Genomic DNA, 23163 nt, shown 5'->3' with positions numbered 1-23163 from the left:
GGTTGTAAAGGTTCGTTTTTTTTCTCACTTCCCGTTCCTCCTCAGTAAGCTGTTCTGGCTGCCTAACCCCCATGGATGATGGGGGCAAGCTTACTGAGGTGAAACAGGAAGTGAGAAATTCAAAGAAAAAATTAGAAGGGAATTTGAAGGAAAAGGTAAGTGAACCAACAATGCACTAGCTTAAAAGGAACCTATTGAGAAAAAAAAAAAAAAAAAAACCTTTACAACCCCTTTAATAATGCAACGGCAACACATTACAATTCAAAACATGTAAATACATGAAACTTTGTAAAAAAAAGTACCCCAAATTCTATATTGTATCATTTGTAGTGAACAACAAATGTCTGGGAAAAATAATTTGTTTTTATATATCTCAAATTCAGCTACCGTACTTATCTTAACACTTTTCACATTACACAGCTTAATCACTCATTATGGCGTGTGAAAGAAGAAAACGTAGGGGAAGGGAGGCGAAGTCGTTTCCTACAGCAAAGCTGAACAGAAATGTACACTAGACTGACCCCTGCATCCTCATTGTGAACCCCGAGTCACTGCAATTACCACAAGAGCCTTCATGGAGAGGCCACTGTCCGAAGCAGAAATCATGGGAAATCTTTGTGTTCATCTGGCACAGAAGAGTGACCCAGGACGTGCAGGTTATGAGTGGATCAGATACAACAATCTGATAGCGTGTGAAGCCTGGAGGGACAAGCAGATGCTGAATGTGGTCGTGTTTTACAAATTGTTTGTGTTTAGAGGGCGAGGACTGGGCACAGCGCCTAGGCACAAAAGGCAGCCCACAATGCATCCTTTCTTCTCATCTGGGCACACGGGGGAACAGAAAGCAAATTGAAAGCTACAGAAAATACAGCTACTGGGGGCATTGGAGACAACATCAATCATTAACAGAGTAAGCAACCATTAACCTATATTGGTTTCTGTAATGCAAAGTTTTGCATGTCAGTCAGCGTGGGTGGTCTGCTAATGACTGCTACCATTGCAAACCTAGCCCCTAATTGGAAGATGAGCAGGGTTGTCCTTAAAAGATACCGCAAAGGCTACCTTAAAGTTGAACTCCAAGGGGGGGAAAGAAATAAAAAAATCCCCCCCACATTGTAAGGGATAGGCTGGGCTCACATGGAGCAGATTCGTTGGATGGACTCCGCTAGCTCAGTAGGGGATCACTCCATTGATCCTTCTCTAGCAGGTGGATGACAGGTATGTCTCCGCTCACTGTGGAGGGACAGGCCTGTCAGACCCCCGCTGTCCTCAGGGCCATTTGAAGGAATTTGGGGGCCCCAAGCAGCCCCCCCCCCGCATGAAAAGCCTACGTTAACGCTACACTAATTTTTTTTTTCTATTCTTACCTCCCGTTCTTCCCTGTAGGCTGCCGCTGTAGCGTGCCCAAGCTCCTCTTCCCCCTGCCTCTTCCACAGTCCCCCATCAGATAGTGCCGTGTACCGCGCGTGGTACAGGAGATTCTCCTGTACCACGCGAGGTACCCGGTCAGACTGACAGGACTCCAGGTGGCAGGAAGAGAAGCTCGGCCACGCTACAGCCTGGGAAGGGGAAGTTGGGGGCCCCAGGCCAGCTCGGGGCCCCAATCGTTTGTTTTGCCTGTCCTGTAGCGATGGGCCTGGCTGTCCTCTATGGGGAGATCGGATGAAAACAGGACAGCCTGGTTTTCATACGATCCGTTGGATGAATAGCAAACGTATCGCTGTCTGTTTTGAGCAGATCTGGTCAGATCGGATGGCAAGCGGGTGTCAGTGGACACATCTCCGCTAACATCTGCCTGCCCATAGAAGTCAATGGGTGGCCTGCTCAGATCCGCTGGAAAACAGGCAGATCAGAGCAGGCCGATCCTGTGAAAGGGGCTATAAATGCTCGTTAATGCCTAGGGTACTCAAAACAAGCACTTCTAACGAACGCGATCTCTCACTCCCCTGGCAGCCAGTGCTCTGGCTTGTGGGCAGTCACTCTACATCCTTATGTACAATGCAGGTCTAATGGACATACATTGTAGCTTCCAATTACTTGAAAATGCCCATGCTGAAGGCTGCAGGAACAGGTTCAGCCTCTCCAGCACAAACAAAAGTTTCAGTCCTCCTGCTGCAATCTCCACCAAAAATGTAATAAAGAATCCTGACAGAATGAGATCTCACTGCACATCCTAGACAGCATATTGCCGGAGTTGAAAACTCAACTGCACCAATTTCTCCACCTGCATAACGGATGTAAAACTAAATGGCTTGCAACCAAAATTATTAATTCAGGACAGACAATGTTATGTGCATCGGCAAAACTTTGTCAGGAGAACCTTTACCAGGCTTGTAATGCCGTCTTATCCATGCCGGATAATTTGTCTGGTCACCATTGTGAGACAGAAAATGATGCGAGATCTAAAAGTTTACAGTCATCATTTGAACAGAAGGCAAGTACTGTATATATCTTCCAATAGGAACACTAGGTCCAGCGACAGCCTAATAGCCCGAATATCGCATGACTTCTCGCTTAATAGTCACAAGTAAAAATTAAATGGGTTACTAAAGTCACGAAAATTCTCCTACAAAAAACAAACAAAAAACACACACACACACACACACACACACACACACACACACACAACACATTCAGAAGGGATGTCATGTGTTGTAATGTATTTGCATTGTATTGTATTGTATTTTCGGACAACAACTACTCTGACTAAAACTAAAAATCGTATGATCTGGTATTGTATGAGGAAAATTTGTGCTTGTCCGATCGAATAATAAAAATCGGATGAACCGCCGTGATCTGCTCTCGAAAGTAGTGTACACACGACCCGAAAATCGTACGATTCTTCCTCAGACGTTTTTGTCCGATATTCAGATCGTGTGTAGGGGCCATAAGGAGGAGATTTCACCTTGCTTGGCATAGGTTTCCTCTCACTACCTGTGTCTCAGGGACAAGAAGCGATTGGAAATGTCCCCAACAGGACACTGGAAGAGGGGAAAAAAACGCACACACAAAAAGGGTCTCCATTACTAACCAAAAAGACAGTAAAAACAAAAAACATTTTTATAAGATATCTATAAAAAATATATTTTTTGAGCAAGACAAGGTTCACAAAAAGTACTACAATAAAATCAACTCCCAGCCATACCCAAACATTCCACAAAACATTTGCGCTGCAGTCAACCTAGCAGAACTGGGTGCCATTTTACAGTAACAGGACATCTATTTGGGTTAGGCTCAGAACATTTTACTAAAAAGTCAACATGAAAGTAGATATTCCCCATGTAATACCACACAATGCAAGTCAAAAAACAAAAATGTTGTCACACTGTACAACTGATAAGGGTAGCGCTCTACGCACTAATAATCATAAAGTGAAGGCACAAATAAAGTGAAAGCATGCCATAACCTCCATTTAAAGTCCCTCCAGGCTGAAATCAAACATTTCTTTGCAAGGTATCCCAAATAATTGCACCTTCCAATATGGGCAAATGCCAACATCTTCATAACCATCTCATTATCTGGTGATCCTGCCTTCTCCCTCGCAATTAACTAACATTTTCAGTGGGGGGGGGGGGGGGGGGTCGCACAATGCCAGGTAGCTGCTACTGAAGTGGCTAATGCGCCTAGCATTGATGGGGCAGGAAGTTATGACGCTCCACTAGTAAGAAATCTCTGGAAAAAGCTTACTTCTGTGTATTTGCACAGTTAGATGTCTGGCTTCAACAAGGACAGATATATAGATATAGATATGATATGATATATAAAAAAAAATCCTCCCCTATTACTCTCAGTATCAAATCAGAGGGCTCTGCACACTGCCCCCCAATACCTGAGAAGACAGGCAGGTGGGGTGCTCTGCTTTGGTCACGTGATCGGCTTCCAGCAGCTAGCATCAGGGGAGAGGCGACAATGTATGCCCCATAGCAAGCCTATGGGTGTTGTCACCACCCGGGCATTTCATCCATGGTCACGGCTCTCCTCTCCCCAATGTAAGGCAAAGAAACACAAATTTTGTCACACTGTACAACTGATAAGGGTGGCGCTGTATGTACCAAGTCAGGGTTGCCCTCTCCCCTGAAGCTGGTCGCTGGGTAGGCATTTCTCATTGGAGACTCATTGTGACCCCTGTATTATACACACCCCGACAGCACACAGTAAACAAGGATTAAAGCATGCTATATGCATTTATATAGGACGTTTCTAAATGCATGCTTAGATTTGTTAAATGGTAAACTTCACACTGCGCATTTACCTATATTCAGTTTCATTGAGATAGATGAAGGCACATTTAAATGCAGTAGAACTTGATCTGAAAGTATAAAGCGTTGTTCATACTTTCCAGAATAACATTTCTCCTATCTTTAATGCTACACCAGCGAGGAAGTGCTAAAGTGTTACTAAACCCAGCACCCTGCATTCACTTTATTTGATCTCACACAGTACACAGAATGTGGAAATGCAATTATTTTAGCAAATATAAATAAATGCCTTTCAGAAGTCTTGTGATTTCTATCAGTGTTTGGTAAAAGCTTGTAGGAGGAGTTTTCATTCTCCTCCGACTGTCCTATGAGGCTGCAGGACCCCTGACCCTCTGTCTGGACAGAGCGATTGGTCCTGTGCTGCTCACATGCACCCTCCCTAGAGGAAAAAAAAAAAAACAGCAATACACACCAAACTGAGCATGTGTAGAGTGACTCCAAAAGCTATCAGAAGGACTGGGGACTGAAAGAAAGAGGTGGGGGAATCAGAGAAGGCAGGATCAAAACAGCCTTTTTACACAATGCTCAAGATTAACCCCTTAGGTTTCACACTGAGTATATAACAAGCATACTGCATATACCGACTGATCTTGTTGTGGGTTTAGTAACACTTTAAGTAACACATAATTTCGGTCGACTTGTTTGCATTGTAAAAACACATAAAAAGAGGGTCTAATTTTTTTGTTTTTTGAACATTTAACTGTAGTTTCTTATTCTGGAAAACCCAAACAGTAGCAAGATGCAGGGTCTACCTAAAAACAGTGGTTGATTAAACTCAAAGACCACATTCACAGACATTTAGACTTCAGTTGAAGGTTCACTTGATTTACTTAGAAGCCCTCACTACTTCATTCCTCTCCTGCAGGCACATCACACACCTGACAGCGATGCCGGGTGAGCGACATAGCTAAGGGCATGTGAGCAATACTGCTTGAGGGGCTCTGTATAGTGCAATTATTGGCATTTAAAGAGGATTACTTGTGGAAACCAGTAAAAAACACAAAAATAAACAGGGTATAGGCAAAGAGTAATATGTATCCTGTGTGGGGAAACAGCTAATATATATCCCTCCTATTCAAAATTCACAACCCCTAGTGTAAATATGGGAAGCCTACCAAGGCAAAAAAAGCTACAACAACATATCTGATACTCAGGAAAGGAAAAACGGTTGTCACAGGCAACAAAACAAACTGCATGCATCACACGTGCCTAAATCTATGCAAGGTCGAATATCTATTAATGGTTAACTTCCCAATTGTTATGCAAGTGACAAAACACACAAATCCGTGACAAAAGCAGAGATTACACTACAAATCTTTGCACGAAGGACATGAATTACTCCTTCAGCAGCAATCTAAAAAGTGGAAAAATCAAGAGAACTCTCCCAAAACAAGAAACCTAGGAGAAAAACACAAAAACAAAACAAAAAACAAAGTACTCCCTGTCATACAGAAAGCCGGTATATGCAGTTTAAGCAAACATTTTGGTGATCTATAGAGAGGACCTAAAAGCCCCTTTTACACAGGCGGTTGGGCCGCCTGTCAGTTTTTTAGGTGGACCCAATCGAACCATCCATTGCTCACTATGGAGAGGTGATTATGCCTGCTAAAATCAGACAGGGGGAGGGGGGGTCAGTTTCCCCATCAGTCTGGCGGATCAGATCGGATGGCAGTCAGGTGTAATTGGACAAGCAGTCTCAACTTTGTAAACCATACCCCCCCCCCCCCCTTCTTAAATTCCGGGCCAGTTCACAACACAAGCAGTCTAGTTTTTTTTCCTGCATCAAAAACACATAGAAAGTAGGTTATATGGTTTCCAATGGCGCTATGCCATCAGTGCAGTCATTTTCAGGGAGGGGACGGAGTAATAGAACATGCTGCATTTTTTCCCTGCATTGGAACATGGTAAAATGCATCAAACATACTGGACCCCAGTGAAGGGAGGGAAAAAAACACACACACACACACACACACACACACACACACAAATCTGGAATGCTTTAAAAATGCGGACGCAGTAACGCAAATGTCTATGCGTTTTTGTGGTGTGAACCAGCCCTGCATGAAAATGTATTTCAAGTAGAATTCAGCCGACTCACACCTACGCATGGCAGTTTTGTGCGTTATCAAATCGGAAACTAGAAGGCCTCATGCACACAGGAAGTAAAAAAATGCCAGTTTTAAGAGGGTATGACTTTGTTCTGCTTCTAAACACCTGACTATGGTAGCCTATGGGAGAGATTTACTAAAACTGATGCAGAAGTGCATAGTAACCAATCAGCTTCCATGTTTTGACAAGGCCTAATTGAACAAACTGAAGTTAGAAGCCATTTTAGTGAAACCTCCCCTTTTGTATCCTTGCGCACAAAGGCGTTTACAGGTGGGAGAGAAAAAAAAAAAAATCACAAACACACGCAAGTGCTAGGCCTGTTTATGCTTGTGTTCATTCACGTCATTGGACGTTATTCTGGGCAGTGAAATGAACGAACACCCCGTGGCGCGCCTAAACACACAAAAAAATAAAAAAAAGGCAGCTTTAGGCACATTAAGGTCCTGTGGGCATGAGGATTGTTTACGGCGCTTTCCAAGCAGCCCCTAATGTTTAGAGTAGCTTGCTGGACTGCAGACTTTAGCAAATATTTACAGCAACAAGTATTCACGGAAGTCAATTCTTATTTATGGGCTACTTTAAAAATAACGCAGTTTAAAGACCCCTTCCACATAGGGACGGATCCGTTGCAGCGGTCCGCCAGCTCAGTGGGAGATCTCTCAGTTGATCTCCGCCGAGTCGGGGGATGACAGGTCCCTCTCTGCTCACTGAGCGGGGAGAGGCTTGTCGAGCGCCGCTGCTTGCTATGGAGAGATCAGACAAAAATACGGACAGCATCATGTCGGTTTTCATCAGATCTCATCCGATAGGACGGAGGACGGATGGCGAAAGTATCGCCGTTCGTCCAATTTTAGTGGATCAGATGTCAGCGGATATGGTCTCCGCTGACATCCGACACTCCATAGACTTACATGGAGCACTCGTTCAGGTCCACCGGAAAAAAACTGAACGGTCCGCCCGTGTGAAAGGGGCCTTACACCAAGCAATGAACTAAACTAGTCCATATACAAAATCTGACCTTAAAGAGGAGCTCCAGGCACCAAAGTCAGCAGCTACAAAATACTTTGACACTTGTCCAGGGATCCAGCGATGTCTTCACCCGAGCAGATTCTTCAATCAGCTTCGGGTGCAGGCGCCAGCATTTTAAGCAAGGGAAACCGGGAGCGAAGCCTTGTGGCCACAGTCGGTTTATTACTTTGCGTACGCAAGTCACACACACACACACACCACCAAGGAATGTTACTTACTATTCTAAGACAAGGATCATTTCAGTGGCTGTTTCATAGACTTCATGCAGTTTGATGACCCAAGGGTTCCCAAGGGCAAGTTCCAGTACTGCGATCTCATGAAGGATTTCCATACGGCAATCCTGGCCCTTCCGCCGTTTTCTCATAATCTTTGCAGCAAACTCCTTCTCTGTGTCTTTTTCAATACACTTTCGAACAACAGCAAACTTCCCCCTAAGAATAAACCAAAGGCATTGGATGATTAGAGAATTCTCTTAAAACAAAGTTCACCACAGAACCAAACAAACAATTTCATTCCTAATTTCTACTATATATTCATTTGAAAAAAAAAAGTACCACATCTCAACAATCATCAAAATACAATAATCCTAACAAGAGAAACTATAGGACAAAAAAAAGAACCAAAAAACACTTGATCGGTATATAAACGCATATCACCCCGATACCCCAGCAGAATTTCTTTTACAGTCCAGGTTCCAATTATGTACAGAAAATCTTTGGGGTATCACCAATGTGCTTCTCTCATCGTCGGCTTCTTGGGGACAAGAGTGGGGGATACTTAGACAAACTATATGCAAAAAATAACTAAAAATAGAATAAAAAAAGAAAATAAAAAAGCAGGACAACTTCTCTGCTAATAGACAGGTCTAGGTGCCCAGCATGCAACCTAATCATCCAGCTGAAAAGGGGACAAATAAGTTAGATGATTGAGGTCTAACACTCCTATAGCACAAATCAGAATAGTTTTGAGTAGCGTTGTTAGTCAGTCAGTCGCCACAGCAAAGTGCATTGCCAACTGAGGAACCATTTTAAAATGTGTGCAATGGGATGGTTAAGGCAGGCAATAGACCGTTGAATCTCGGCCTGATCCTGATGCGAACCATGTATGGGCAGACTGAATGTACCCCAAGTTGATCAACTTGAGTATAACCAGCCTCCTGGATTTTATATGCAATTGTGTCCATTAGGGGGGTTCCCACCATCCCTGTGCCGAGTTCCTGGGTCTGTGCACCCGATATGCCCATTATGAGGGGTTCCACCATCTATGTGCCGAGTTCCCAGGTCTGTGCACCCGCTATGTCCATTACGAGGGGGTTCCCACCATCCCTGTGCCGAGTTCCCAGGTCTGTGCACCCGCTATGTCCATTACGAGGGGGTTTCCACCATCCATGTGCCGAGTTCCCAGGTCTGTGCACCCACTATGTCCATTAGGAGAGGGTTCCCACCATCCCTGTGCCGAGTTCCTGGGTCTGTGCACCCGATATGCCCATTATGAGGGGTTCCACCATCTATGTGCCAAGTTCCCAGGTCTGTGCACCCGCTATGTCCATTACGAGGGGGTTCCCACCATCCCTGTGCTGAGTTCTTTACAAGTGTGGTCTCAGATCTGGGCATTCCTCTCTAGTGGCCAATCACTGACTGACCTCCTTTCCATCCCACATTACTTTTTATCTCCTCCAAACTGTTCAGAAGCTCAGTACAATTCTCAGCCCTCATTTAAGGTGGTTGTAGAATAGATGGTTCCTTTTTAAAATTTCATTCCTACTATGGCCACCTTAAAAGTGCAGATAATGTACTGAGCTGCTCAACAGTTTGGAAGAGATAAAAAGTAATGTGGGATGGAAAGGGTGACAGTGATTTGAATGGTCAGGTCTGACACTGGAGGCTACAGGATGGGAGCAGTGAAGATCTATGCCAGGGGAGAGCAAACAGGAGATAGGGAGGGGGGGGGGGGGGGGCGGTGTGATGGGGAACATGTACAGACATGCATTACAAGGAGAGAGAGGAAGTAAAGTTGAAGGTGAAAGTTGCTGCTGTAGAGTCAGTGCAAATAGCATAGCAGGTGCCTCTTTTTTTATAAGTAGCTTGGGGGGGGGGGGGGGGAGACACCCCTTCGCCCCCTATTGACGGGCCGTCACTGCTTGCAATACTGATCAGCTACCCTGACCTGCATTGACTAATCTATAGCAGACCGCACATAATCATGTTTATGCTTGTTTAGTCACCAAACAGCAGTTAAATGTGTATACACTATCCCAATAATCTCATCACTTAGGTTATAGAACAGGATGAAGAAAAAAAGGCAAGAACAAAACCGTCCAACAAAAATGTATAATAAAATTATACATCTCTCTCTCCCCCTCTATTGTGTATTTTGCACGGTTCTTTAGAAAAATAAATGTTGTACAGGTTTACATCTACGTTATTCCTACTGTGCTGAGAATTGTGTCAGCGTACCCAAAATATATTCCCAGTTCCAGAGAAAATCCTGAACAAAACAATAATTGTAAGGTAGCTTATCTATGGGAAATCAAAGCTGAATATAAAAGCAGCCATGGAAAGTGGCAAATGTAAACATGCCTTTGTCGGGCACATTTCTGGAGCATGAAGTCATGTTTTGCCATAAAGACTTGTGCCTTCATCAGCCTAAACTGAATTGTACGCTGACCTACTTCTACGCAAGTAGATATACAAACACTGATTAACACAATCAGATTGCATGCTTGAAAGGATGCAAGTACACTGGCAATGTTTAAAGCCATATGGTTGCCAGGTCCTCGCTAGAGAAGCTTTTTCACCCACAAGCTGCAGCCAGTGACTACAAAGTATATGCAGAAAAGGATCAGATGATTTATGGCTCCGAATTCATGAACAGCACACACTAAAAAATATTTCACATACAGGTTCCTTTAGGAATTTGAATACTGAAGCTGCATTAGTATTAAAACATTAAAATAAAAAAAAGTCTGGAAATACACAAGACTTGCCCTCTCCAAAATGTGTGGCGACCGTATTTAACAAAATGCCACCCATAACACAAGCAAGGTCACCAAAAAACTATGCAACATACTGTATTTATTGGCGTATAATACTCACCTTTTTACCCTGGAAATAGAGAGTAAACTGTGCCTGCGTGTTATACGCAGGGGGCGGTGGAAAGTTTTTTCCCTGAAACCTCCCTCTTAAAGTTAGGGTACGTGTTATACGCCTGTGTGTGTTATACGCCGACAAATACGGTACTAGGTGTTCAGAAAACATTTACTGCAATCAGATCCATTTTTTCAGTCATCTTTTCTGCTGGCTAAAAGGAAGCCACACTAACGCAGGTGGGCCACGGAGCCCTCTGGACTGCAACCTTCTGCTCTGGGATGGTGATCAGCAAACCCAGCTCGTGGGCTGCCAGCCCACCAGCAGCCAGTGTTGTAAATGAAGCCAACGTTGTAGGAAGCAAGCGACTGAGGAGTAGAGCCGCATGAGCCGATGCTTCCCGTATAGCACCGTCTCCGGTCACAGGCCGAGTGATACCAAATGCACTCTGCCTGACAGCAACAGTCAGTGACAGATGAAAGGCTATTAAAAAATCACTTTGAATTCTACAATCAGTGTATATATGGGAATCTCTTCTGCATCGGTTACTGGGCTGCTTTCACCTGATCCACAGGTGTACTCCGGTTACCTGCACCACGCTTCTGTCTGGGTGGATCGGAGGGACCGTAGAGTCCATATGCAGACTCACAGACCCGTCATCTGTCCGCTCATTGTGGCCCACGACTGCTTACCAAGTTGCTTAAAGGAGTTCTCCAAGCTAAAACTTTTAACCCCCGCTGTGCCCGGGCTGTAAAACTATACAAAATAAACTTTCACTTACCTGCCTACGATCCCCCGTTGTTCCGATATCGCCGTCCCGTTCTCCGGTCCCGGTCTGTTCCACTTCCTGCGGGTCGGTGACTCACAGTGCGCTCAGCCTATCAGCGGCCGCAGCAATGTCCCGTCGCGGCCGCTGATAGGCTGAGCGCACTGTGAGTCACCGACCCGCAGGAAGTGGAAGAGACCGGGAAGGCGATATCGGAACAACGGGGGATCGTAGGCAGGTAAGTGAAAGTTTATTTTGTATAGTTTTACAGCCTGGGCACAGCGGGGGTTAAAAGTTTTAGCTTGGAGAACTCCTTTAAGTGGCCCTCGCTCTTCAAATGCTTGGACACCCCTGCTGTAAAAGTAACATTAAGCTACCAAGGGACCTACTTTTAAAATTAATTAAAGTGTATTTTTTCCCAAAAAATTGCGTTTGAAAGACCGCTGCGCAAATATTGTGTGACATAAAATATTGCAACAGCTATTTTATTCCCTAGGGTCTTAGCTAAAAAAAATAAAAATAAATTATATATAATGTTTGGGGGTTCCAAGTGATTTTCTAGCAGTAAGCAAAAAGTGTCAGAAAAGATTTAGTCCTTAAATGGTAAAAACTGAGAACTTCTACACACGGAGTTCAGTTCATTGATATGTAGAAACATTGGATCTTTTCTCACACTTGGCAGGCTGCCCAGAGACAAGTCGCTCCACGGCAACTTGCATTGACTTCTATGATACAGAAGCCATCTGCAAGTCACGCTGAAGTTTTACTAGGGTTGTCCCGATACCACTTTTTTAGGACCGAGTACAAGTACCGATACTTTTTTTCAAGTAGTCGCCGATACCGAATACCGATACTTTTTTTAAATGTGTCCCCATATGCAGCCATGTCCCCCACATATGCAGCCATGTCCCCCACATATGCAGCCATGTCCCTCTAGCCATGTCCCTCACATATGCAGCCATGTCCCTCTAGCCATGTCCCTCACATATGCAGCCATGTCCCTCTAGCCATGTCCCTCACATATGCAGCCATGTCCCTCTAGCCATGTCCCTCTAGCCATGTCCCTCACATATGCAGCAATGTCCCTCTAGCCATGTCCCTCACATATGCAGCCATGTCCCTCTAGCCATGTCCCTCACATATGCAGCCATGTCCCTCTAGCCATGTCCCTCACATATGCAGCCATGTCCCTCACATATGCAGCCATGTCCCTCACATATGCAGCCATGTCCCTCACATATGCAGCCATGTCCCTCACATATGCAGCCATGTCCCTCACATATGCAGCCATGTCCCTCACATATGCAGCCATGTCCCTCTAGCCATGTCCCTCACATATGCAGCAATGTCCCTCTAGCCATGTCCCTTGATGCGGCGGCGGCAGCGGCGGGGGGGGGGGGGGGGGAAGGGGGGGGGGAAGTATTCTATTTAGGTATCGGGGGTATTTGCGCGAGTACGAGTACTCCCGCAAATACTCGGTATCGGTCCCGATACCGATACTGGTATCGGTATCTGGACAACCCTAAGTTTTACATTAGCTTTTTTATTTTCTTTTAAACAATCGGCCGATGCCGATTAATTAAAAAGTGCCAAAAATCGGCCGATAGATCCAATTACCACCCCCAACAGACCTTTTCCATACAAGTACATGGTACAGCAGACATTAGGAATATGAAATGTTGGGGCAACACACTAAGCCATGGATCAAAAACTCATCCAGTTTAGCAGAGATCAGCCGAATTTTGCTTAAAGGATGGGCAGAGTGGTTGTACAAAAGTCAATCTACCAATCACGTATTCTGATGGCAGAGAGGTCTCCCCGCTGTCACAATACCATAGCTCAGCGAAGTTGATTCCCCCCATCCACGTCGAGCGAGTGGGTGGGGGAAAGAGTTGTTTTGTATGGGCAACCTAAGGAGGAGTCCCACCCAAAAGTGGAAGACAGTCTTATCCACTTCCTCCTCCCCCTCCGGTGCCACATTTGACACCCTTCAGTTCTGTTTGACAGGTACCCTTCCTCACTCCTATGGACAGCAGTGCTGTCCCTCGGAAGTTCATCTAGAGTGACATTTTTGCACATTCTTTGCAAAATAGCTCAAGCTCTGTCAGATTGGATGGAGAGCATCTGAACAGAAACTTTCATGTCTTGCCACAGATTCTCAATTGGAATTAGGTCTGGACTGAGCCATTCTAACACATGAAAACGCTTTAACCTAAACCTGTGATGGCGAACCTTGGCACTCCAGATGTTTTGGAACTACATTTCCCTATGATGCTCATGCCCTCTACAGTGTAGTTGAGCACCATGGGGATTGTAGTTCCAAAAAATCTGAGGATGAAATTGCTGTTGCAGCAGAAAAGAGATCACCCTCGGGCTGTAATGAGAGCCCAAAAGAAGTCCATATCTTTTTTTTTTTTTTTAAATGCAGCGCACAGCGACATTACCATGCATTGTGGTGCACGGCAACGCACACATGCTAGCAAGCTGCGTTAGAGTGTCATCAAGAATGACTAGAGCCACAGCCCACCTACTAGAAAACGTGTGATCACACAGATGTGAATGAGATCTAAATCAAACAGAATCAGATGTGTAGGAGGATTCGGAATAAAACAAGCCATGTTCCACTAGCAATTTCAGATTGATTTAGATCAATTTACACAAATGGCGTAGCATGTGTTGTCCAAGATCTACTGCAAAAACGCACAAAACCAGCAAAATAATTATCCACCAACATAAGGGGGTTGGACAGCTCAATTACCTAAAACATACTGCTACAATAATAAAAGCCATCTTGAACAAGTAGTCCTGTACAATAGTATCTCAAGAGGTGTATGCCTTGCCCAAGATCCCCCCCCCCCCCCCCACTGGCTCAATGAGGCCTGAGCTCAGAACGGGGGTACCCATAGGTGGGGCCAAGTAACTTCTAATCCAATTTGCCCACAAAAATGTGTTTCTATGTTCTTATAAAAAGGAAAACGGGTTATTCAAAGCAAGGTTCTTAGGATTTCACTCTTGGGTGAAAAAATAAAAATCCTAGTATTGACTTCTTACCCATTTGCCCCAAGGACTGAACAGCTATATCAGGACCTTTTACAGGCTTCATTTGAAGCCAAATAGGATACAGAGCATGCTATTCAATTCAGTTCCAGAGGTAGTGTTTAGCCAGCAATTGGCATTCACTTATCTGATGTTACACAACATCAAGGGGTGTACCTTATCTGAAATGTGCGCCACATGCATAGTACCTAATTTTGCAGTCACAAGCAACACATTATCACATTCAAAGTACAGGCCAGAAAACTGCAACATGGCTTACTTAATATGGACATCTTACATAGAATCAGGACCATTTAAAGGGGGAACGCCAGCCAATTTGTCCTTCATTTTGAACAGAGTTGGAAGAAGTAGAATCCCATACAGGTGTCAATTGTCAGATCCTACTGGTGAGACGTCCCCTCACTTCTTTCTCCTCGATATCATGCTTACCAGGACAGACATAAGAGGAACTTTCCCCAACAGAAATACAGCCTGTTCCCATTTGCTGCTCCTCTTATAGACCCATATCGTTGCTGAACTATGACCTCAAAATACTTACTAAGGTACTAGCCAACAGAATCATGAAGGTCTTACCGTCCCTAGTCAACATAGATCAGACCGGCTTCATGCCTGGTAAGTCCACGGACATAAATCTTAGACGTGTCTTTACCCATCTCCAACTTCCTCCCGAGGAGAATGCCTCCCGAGTATTGGTTAGCCTTGACATCGAAAAAGCTTTCGACACAGTTAGATGGTCTTATATGATGCAGGTTCTGGAGAGTTTCGGCTTCGGCCCCACTTTCCGGAAATGGATTGGTCTATTATACAGAGCCCCTACGGCCCGTATTAAACTAAATGGCAGGCTCTCACCCTCCTCCTCTATTCGGAGGGGGACAAGGCAGGGGTGTCCTTTGTCCCCTGCGTTGTTCGCCCTGGTGATGGAGCCCCTGGCCGAAGCCTTGCGGAGGTCGAGTGAAGTGTCCGGCATACAGGTGGGTTCGGTGATCGAGAAACTGGCATTGTACGCGGATGATTTAATCCTCTTTAAGGACCCCGGTCCTTCGCTAGCTGGGGCACTTCGGCTCCTAGACAGTTTTGCGGCCCTTTCTGGCCTCCGAACCAACTGGAGCAAATCGCTCGTCCTGCCCATTGATCCTGGGGCAGGGGGATTGAGAGATCCATCTTCCCCTCTGCAATGGGCTGACACTATTAGATACTTAGGGATTAACATCTCTTCCAATACCCGGGATTTTCTTAAGCTTAACTTGTCCCCGGCGCTGCAGTGGTGCAAATTAAAACTGAAAGCTTGGTCGAACCTCCCATTATCTCTTATAGGGAGAATTAACTTAATCAAAATGAAGCTCCTGCCGGTCTTGTTGTATATTTTACGGCACTCTCCGGTCTGGATTCCAAAATCCTTCTTCCAGCAGCTAGATTCCTCGGTGACCTCCTTCTTGTGGCAATCACGACCGGCCAGATTCAGTAAAAAGATTCTGCGCAGGCCGTGGACACAGGGGGGACTCGCCTGCCCTGACTTTCACACCTACTACTTAGCGGCAATGCTCACAACTGTCTGGTGTCGGATGACACTAATGCGTCAGTCATTCTGGAGGCGGCTCACTTGGGATCCTTTGAGGCCCTTCGCAATGCTCTCTATAGGGGTTCGGGAGGGTCTCCAGTAGTTTTAAAACGGCTATGAAAGCGATTATGAAGGCATGGTACCTGGTAGTGATCAAACCCAACTTGGTGAAGGCCAGATGGTCCCCCAGTACACCACTCTGGTGTAACCCCAGGCTGCGGGAGTTCCACTCTCTGCAGGACCCGGGTTTGTGGGCGGGCAGGGGCATCAGATATCTAGGGGCATATGCGACGAGTTGGGGCTATTTACATTTGACAGGCTTAAAAACAAATTTCAGCTTCCGAACTCCTTTTTCTTTAGGTTCCTGCAGCTCCGCCACGCCTTTAATTCGCAGTTCAGGTCACCCCAGCTTCGGCTGGAACTTGATGGCTTGGAGATTCTCCTGGCTGAGGTCGATCTCTCCAAACCACTATCCCAAATTTACCGTGCACTCCTGCCATCCATTCAGGTAGGATTGGATGGTCTACATGGCTTGTGGCCGGCGGAGGTGGGGGAGCTGGATGGGGAGGATTGGGAAGATATGTGGGACTACCCATTCCAGCAGCTGGTTGCCACTAGGGACAAATTGGTCCAATTCAAGATCCTCCACAGGATCTACTATACGCCCCAACATCTACATCGCATATACCCGACCCTGTCGGTCAGCTGCTGGAGATGCTCTGGTACCCCAGCAGACTTTGCACACATATTTTGGGATTGCCCTCAGATTAAGGACTATTGGGGGGAAGTGGCTCAATTTATCCAGGACCTCACTACCATCCCTATTCCCCTAACACTTAGTGTCTGCATCCTTGGCCTGGTGGAGCAATTGGCACTTGCCAAAGCAACACGCACTCTCATAGGTATCCTTTTTTACACAAGGAAAGCCATAATCTTGAAGTGGAAGTCAGCCGCCCCTCCCACGTTGAACGCATGGAAACAGATGGTTAACGCAACTATACCCCTATACAAAGCGACGTATCTGTCCCGAGGATGCCCCAAAAAATATGACAAAGTCTGGCACCTGTGGACGGACTCGGAATCCACAACAGACGATCAGCCCCCTGGGGAGTAGCTCAGAAAGACTGCATTGGTTACCACCTGCGACACTTGGAGTTCAGACCCATACCCTGATCTGGTAATGGGAGGTGAAGCATAGATAATGTGAAGACCATACCTACTCCCAAGGGCCCCTGTAGCTTTTAACTCAGTTATCAAAGATTGGGAAGAGGTTCTGCAAGATGCAATAGCTCCTTCTGTATTCCTGTTATGTGCAACCCGAGAGGTGTTTAGGTAATGTTTAGCTAGACATGCCTAGAGTTATGGTGTGAGGTTAATTGTTCTGTCTGTTCTTTTGTATTGTTACTTTTATGCACGTTGCTACGTGCAACACTTGGCCGGGGTATGCCCTTATGGCCCTGTTTTGTATTTCAACAACGCTGAAAATACCTTAATAAAAACAAAAAGAAAAACAGCCTGTGCCGTGACGTCATTGCAGATCCGGCCAAACACAGCGCCGGAGCTAGCGAACCCAGAAATAACTCCAGGAGACATGCCTTTGTCTTGCAGTTTTTTGGAATAGTGCTCCACTGTTGATATCCATGGGAGAAATGGTGCCCTATTGCTGGTGTCCATTGGCAAAATAGTGCTTTGCACCCGCGAGGGGGGCGAAATAGTGCCCCAAGGGCCGGATAAACATGGAACTGGGTTTGGGACTTTGAATGAGGCATGTGGATGACACATGCCTCCATCCCTGAAAATTGAAAGAAAGAAAGGGTTGGGGACTTTAAATGAGATGCGTGTTGATGCAAACAGTATGTATAAGTAAATAAAGTAGTATAGCGTAATAACCAGGCTCAAAACTTACCAACCAAATTGCAAGCTGAATTCAACTGTCTAACTTAGTATGTTAAAAGCAGAGGATTTGTAAGTTTTGAGCCTGGTTATTACGCTATACTACTTTATTTACTTATACATACTGTTTGCATCAACACGCATCTCATTTAAAGTCCCAACCCTTTCTTTCTTTCAAGGGCCGGATAAAGGCGAGTGTAGACAGAGGATTTAGCTGTACGACCAGCTTTACAGCTACAGCTCTGACTCTGCAGTTGCACAGCATACTCCACATACTGGAGGTGGCTTTTGGATGCCTACACAAGGAGGTTTTTACAAGTAAATATGCATAAAATACCTTAAATGCACATATCTTAGGGGAAGATATTTGTTCAAGTGAATCGTCTGCCAACAGGCTGAAATATGGGCAAAAATAGTTTTTGCCCATTTGAACACAGTACAAATGGGGTGGCTGTAACACGTGCCCCATCTCTGGCCTTGGTTACCTAATACTCTTACTTTTACTCAGGCAGCAGTCTCCTGGTGTGCCACCGAGATTGCAGTTCACTGATCACTACGAGCCACTTGCTCAGCTCCTCCAATTATAGAAAGCTTTGCATTCTTTTCAATGACAGCAAGGTGCACAGATTGGAGGAGACGTGGATTAGCATCGCAATCTTCCCCCCTTCAATTACAGGACATTGCATTCATTGAATAGGCTTTTTATAAATGAAAGAGGTGCCAAGCAAGTGATCAGTGCATTTCATGTCGCACTGTATTTGCGCAGCGGTCTTTCAAATGCAATTTTTTTTTGGAAAAAATTACTAATGAATAATAAAAAAAAAAAAGAAAAGTAAGGCTTCTTTCACACTATGGATTGTATGTCCGTTTTATAATATCCGTATTACACCTATTAACGGACGTTTATTAACGGATTTAATAACGGATACATACGGATAAATATTTTACCATTCTTCCTTTATTGAAAACGGATAATGTTTATCCGTATATATCCGTATACATCCGTTATATCATTCCTTTCTAACGTCCGTTAATAAAAAACATTTCACCCTTTCTTGAAGTCCAGCTCCAGAAGTCGCATGGATATTCAGGGGAACCCCGCCGTCAATTTAAAACAAAAATGACGTGCGGTTCCCGGTAAATATCCATAACCAGACCCTTCAGGTCTGGTATGGATATTCAGGGGAACCCCGCCGTCAATTTAAAACAAAAATGACGTGCGGTTCCCCCTAAATATCCATAACCAGACCCATTATCCGAGCACGTTAACCTGGCCGGCCGCAGAAAAGAGGGGGGGACAGAGTGCGGCCCCCCCTCTCTCCTGAACCGCACCAGGCCACATGCCCTCAACATGGGGAGGATGTCCCCATGTTGATGGGGACAAGGGTCTCATCCCCACAACCCTTGCCCGGTGGTTGTGGGGGTATGCGGGCGGGAGGTTTATCAGAATCTGGAAGACCCCTTTAACAAAGGGGACCCCCAGATCCTGACCCCCCCCCCTGTGTGAAATGGTAATGGGGTACACTGTACCTCTACCATTTCACGAAGGAAGTAAAAAGTATTGTAAAAAAACACACTGACACAAAAAAAAAAAGTCCTTTATTTAAAAAAAAAAAAAAAAAAAAAAAAAACTCCAGCGCTGAAAAATCCACTCGTTCCCGGCTTCCAGCGTTGTCCTGATCCTGCGACGGGTGCGGGTGATCTCCCGCGATGAGAAGATCCAGCGTCGGGTGATCTCCGCTCCGGCGATGTGAAGATCCATCCAGCGCAGCATCCCGGACCTCCTCTCACCGCTGGGCACAGCCCAGCGAATGAGCGGCTGAAGCGGTGACATTTCTTATATAGAGGAGGCAGAGCCACCCGTCACGTGACCCTGCCCCCTCTGACGTACCTCTGCTACGTCACTGGGGAAGACCATGAAGAGGAAAGGTCTTTCCTCTTCATGGTCTTCCCCAGTGACGTAGCAGAGGGTACGTCAGAGGGGGCAGGGTCACGTGACGGGTGGCTCTGCCTCCTCTATATAAGAAATGTCACCGCTTCAGCCGCTCATTCGCTGGGCTGTGCCCAGCGGTGAGAGGAGGTCCGGGATGCTGCGCTGGATGGATCTTCACATCGCCGGAGCGGAGATCACCCGACGCTGGATCTTCTCATCGCGGGAGATCACCCGCACCCGTCGCAGGATCAGGACAACGCTGGAAGCCGGGAACGAGTGGATTTTTCAGCGCTGGAGTTTTTTTTTTTTTTTTTTTAAATAAAGGACTTTATTCTTTTGTGTCAGTGTGTTTTTTTACAATACTTTTTACTTCCTTCGTGAAATGGTAGAGGTACAGTGTACCCCATTACCATTTCACACAGGGGGGGGGTCAGGATCTGGGGGTCCCCTTTGTTAAAGGGGTCTTCCAGATTCTGATAAACCTCCCGCCCGCATACCCCCACAACCACCGGGCAAGGGTTGTGGGGATGAGACCCTTGTCCCCATCAACATGGGGACATCCTCCCCATGTTGAGGGCATGTGGCCTGGTGCGGTTCAGGAGAGAGGGGGGGCCGCACTCTGTCCCCCCCTCTTTTCTGCGGCCGGCCAGGTCAACGTGCTCGGATAATGGGTCTGGTTATGGATATTTAGGGGGAACCGCACGTCATTTTTGTTTTAAATTGACGGCGGGGTTCCCCTGAATATTCATACCAGACCTGAAGGGTCTGGTTATGGATATTTACCGGGAACCGCACGTCATTTTTGTTTTAAATTGACGGCGGGGTTCCCCTGAATATCCATACCAGACCTGAAGGGTCTGGTTATGGATATTTACCGGGAACCGCACGTCATTTTTGTTTTAAATTGACGGCGGGGTTCCCCTGAATATCCATACCAGACCTGAAGGGTCTGGTTATGGATATTTACCGGGAACCGCACGTCATTTTTGTTTTAAATTGACGGCGGGGTTCCCCTGAATATCCATACCAGACCTGAAGGGTCTGGTTATGGATATTTACCGGGAACCGCACGTCATTTTTGTTTTAAATTGACGGCGGGGTTCCCCTGAATATCCATACCAGACCTGAAGGGTCTGGTTATGGATATTTACCGGGAACCGCACGTCATTTTTGTTTTAAATTGACAGCGGGGTTCCCCTGAATATCCATGCTCAGTAAAATTAACGTCCGTTAACATAACGGACATTTACAGAGACATTTACTAACGTCCATGTGCCATAGACTTCAATGTTAAAATATAACGGACGTTAATATATCCGTTACTTGCAACGGACAAATAATTTACAAAAAATAGTGCAAGACCCGTCACATATTCCGTTATAACTAACGTCCGTATGTTATAACGGACTATTACGGATCTTTACGGAACATAAAAAAATCCCATAGACTTTAATGATATTTTATAAAGGACGTATAACTTCCGTTTTTTAACATTATCTGACGGATTTTAAAACGGATTATTAAAACGGATTTATTTTGTAGTGTGAAAAGGGCCTTAGCTCAATTTTGTTTGTATAAATGTAAAAGATGTTATGCCGTGAGAATCGTGATCTTTATTCCAAGCAAAAAAATAAACAAAACATTCTCATTTCGGCCAGAATCGTGCAGCTCTAGAAAGCATAAAAAAAAAAAAAAAAAAAAAAAAAAAAAAGGTAAATACTGCTGTAAAATTATGTGACAAAGGGCAGCTGAATAGCAGATTACTCAGCCCAAATCCAGAATCATGAATCTTTGCCAATAAACATCAAACCAATTACCACTAGAGAAAAGAGAAGATTGCCAGGAAAGAAAGTACATCCTGGTATGCACAAATCCACCCATATTCACAGAACAATTTTTAAAAATACCAATCAGATTTCTTGGTTTACATTTTTAAATAAAAACACTTTTACAGCAGCCTGGGATTGGCAGCAGTCTCACACAAAGCCAGAATGACCGGTTTTACTGGTTTAATAAAACGTCCCTGAAATCCATGCACGAGTACACATCAAACACACACGGCTCTCTTAAATACAAGACAGACCAGAGTGCATTTTAGATCTATGAACGCTCAGATCAACAGTTGACTGGTTTACAGCAGGGTTCCATCTTGTGGACTATTGCACAAATATTCATACGAAAATTCTCATTAGTACATACTACATTCGATGGCTTGATGAATGTCATTTAAAAGTATGTCCAAAATGAAAAGCACATTCACTGGTAGAAAATAGTTTAAAAACAAAACAAAAAAACACACACACACACACACACACACACACACACACACAAAAAACTTTAACCATTACAGCCACTTTAAAGGGGTTGTAAAGGTAAAACATTTTCCCCCTAAATAGCTTCCTTTACCTTAGTGCAGTCCTCCTTCACTTACCTCATCCTTCCATTTTGCTTTTAAAATGTCCTTATTTCTTCTGAGAAATCCTCACTTCCTGTTCTTCTGTCTGTAACTCCACACAGTAATGTAAGGCTTTCTCCCTGGTGTGGAGTGTCGTGCTCACCCACTCCCTTGAGGGGGCGATCAGGAGAGTCAGGACGCCCACTAACACACAGCTCCTTTCTCTGCAACGTAGAGAGCGTCCTGACTCTCCTGTAGTCCAAGGGAGGGGGCGAGCACGACACTCCACACCAGGGAGAAAGTCTCGGATTACTGTGTGGAGTTACAGACAGAAGAACAGGAAGTGAGGATTTCTCAGAAGAAATAAGGACATTTAAAAGCAAAAAATCGAAGGAGGACTGCACTAAAGTAAAGTAAAGGAAGCCATTTAGGGGAGAAAAAAAAAAATTGTACCTTTACAACCCCTTTAAAAGCAGTATTAAAAGCCAAAACATTTTATATAATGCAGCTTACAGATTCAGGGTGGAACAGGTAACATGTTCCCAGTGCTGTAGTCACCACCCGTTGCGCCCCCGCCGGCGCTGTGGCAGCAGTAAAGGGAGAAGTCCCCTCATAAGTGCCACCCAATCAGAATTTTCAGTCTTTTTTTTTATACCATCTTACCTAGGTGGATGCCAGTGAACATCTCCGATGGCTCATTCTCACGGATCCAAGCAGAGAGCTGCTGGCTGTCAATCAGCACCTCTCCACCCCCGGCATGGAGCAGCTGTCTCAGTCTCTCAGTACCAGTCCAGACGTTTTGCACTCCTGTGACCCGGTTTCAGCAGAGAGCGGTCTGAAGTCTGCTCTCCGCTGACGTCCCAGTAATCGGTCCAGGCATCACAACAATCTGAGTCTGGATCCGCCAGGTGCCTGGACCGATTCCCGTGACGTCAGCGGAGAACAGACTTCAGACCGCTCTCTACTGAAAACGGTTCATAGGAGTGCAAAACTAAATTGCACTCTTGTGACCCATAGAAGCAGCCCAGCCTGACGAACACACACACACACACACACACACACACACATCACATTTAAG

At 45.3% G+C, this 23163-nt stretch overlaps 1 protein-coding gene across 1 annotated transcript in view; it reads right to left on the bottom strand.

The window, feature by feature from the left end:
- Nucleotides 1-23163, bottom strand: part of STK17A (serine/threonine kinase 17a) — a 60308-nt gene that overhangs the window by 18500 nt on the left and 18645 nt on the right. The window contains exon 3 of the mRNA XM_040353255.1: nucleotides 7616-7828. Coding sequence (XP_040209189.1) covers nucleotides 7616-7828 — 213 coding nt within the window. The remainder of the gene's footprint in view (nucleotides 1-7615; nucleotides 7829-23163) is intronic.

The sequence above is a fragment of the Rana temporaria genome, chromosome 5, assembly GCF_905171775.1.
Source record: "Rana temporaria chromosome 5, aRanTem1.1, whole genome shotgun sequence".
NCBI classification, from domain to species: Eukaryota; Metazoa; Chordata; class Amphibia; order Anura; family Ranidae; genus Rana; species Rana temporaria.
This window is presented reverse-complemented; position numbering and strand designations above follow the sequence as displayed.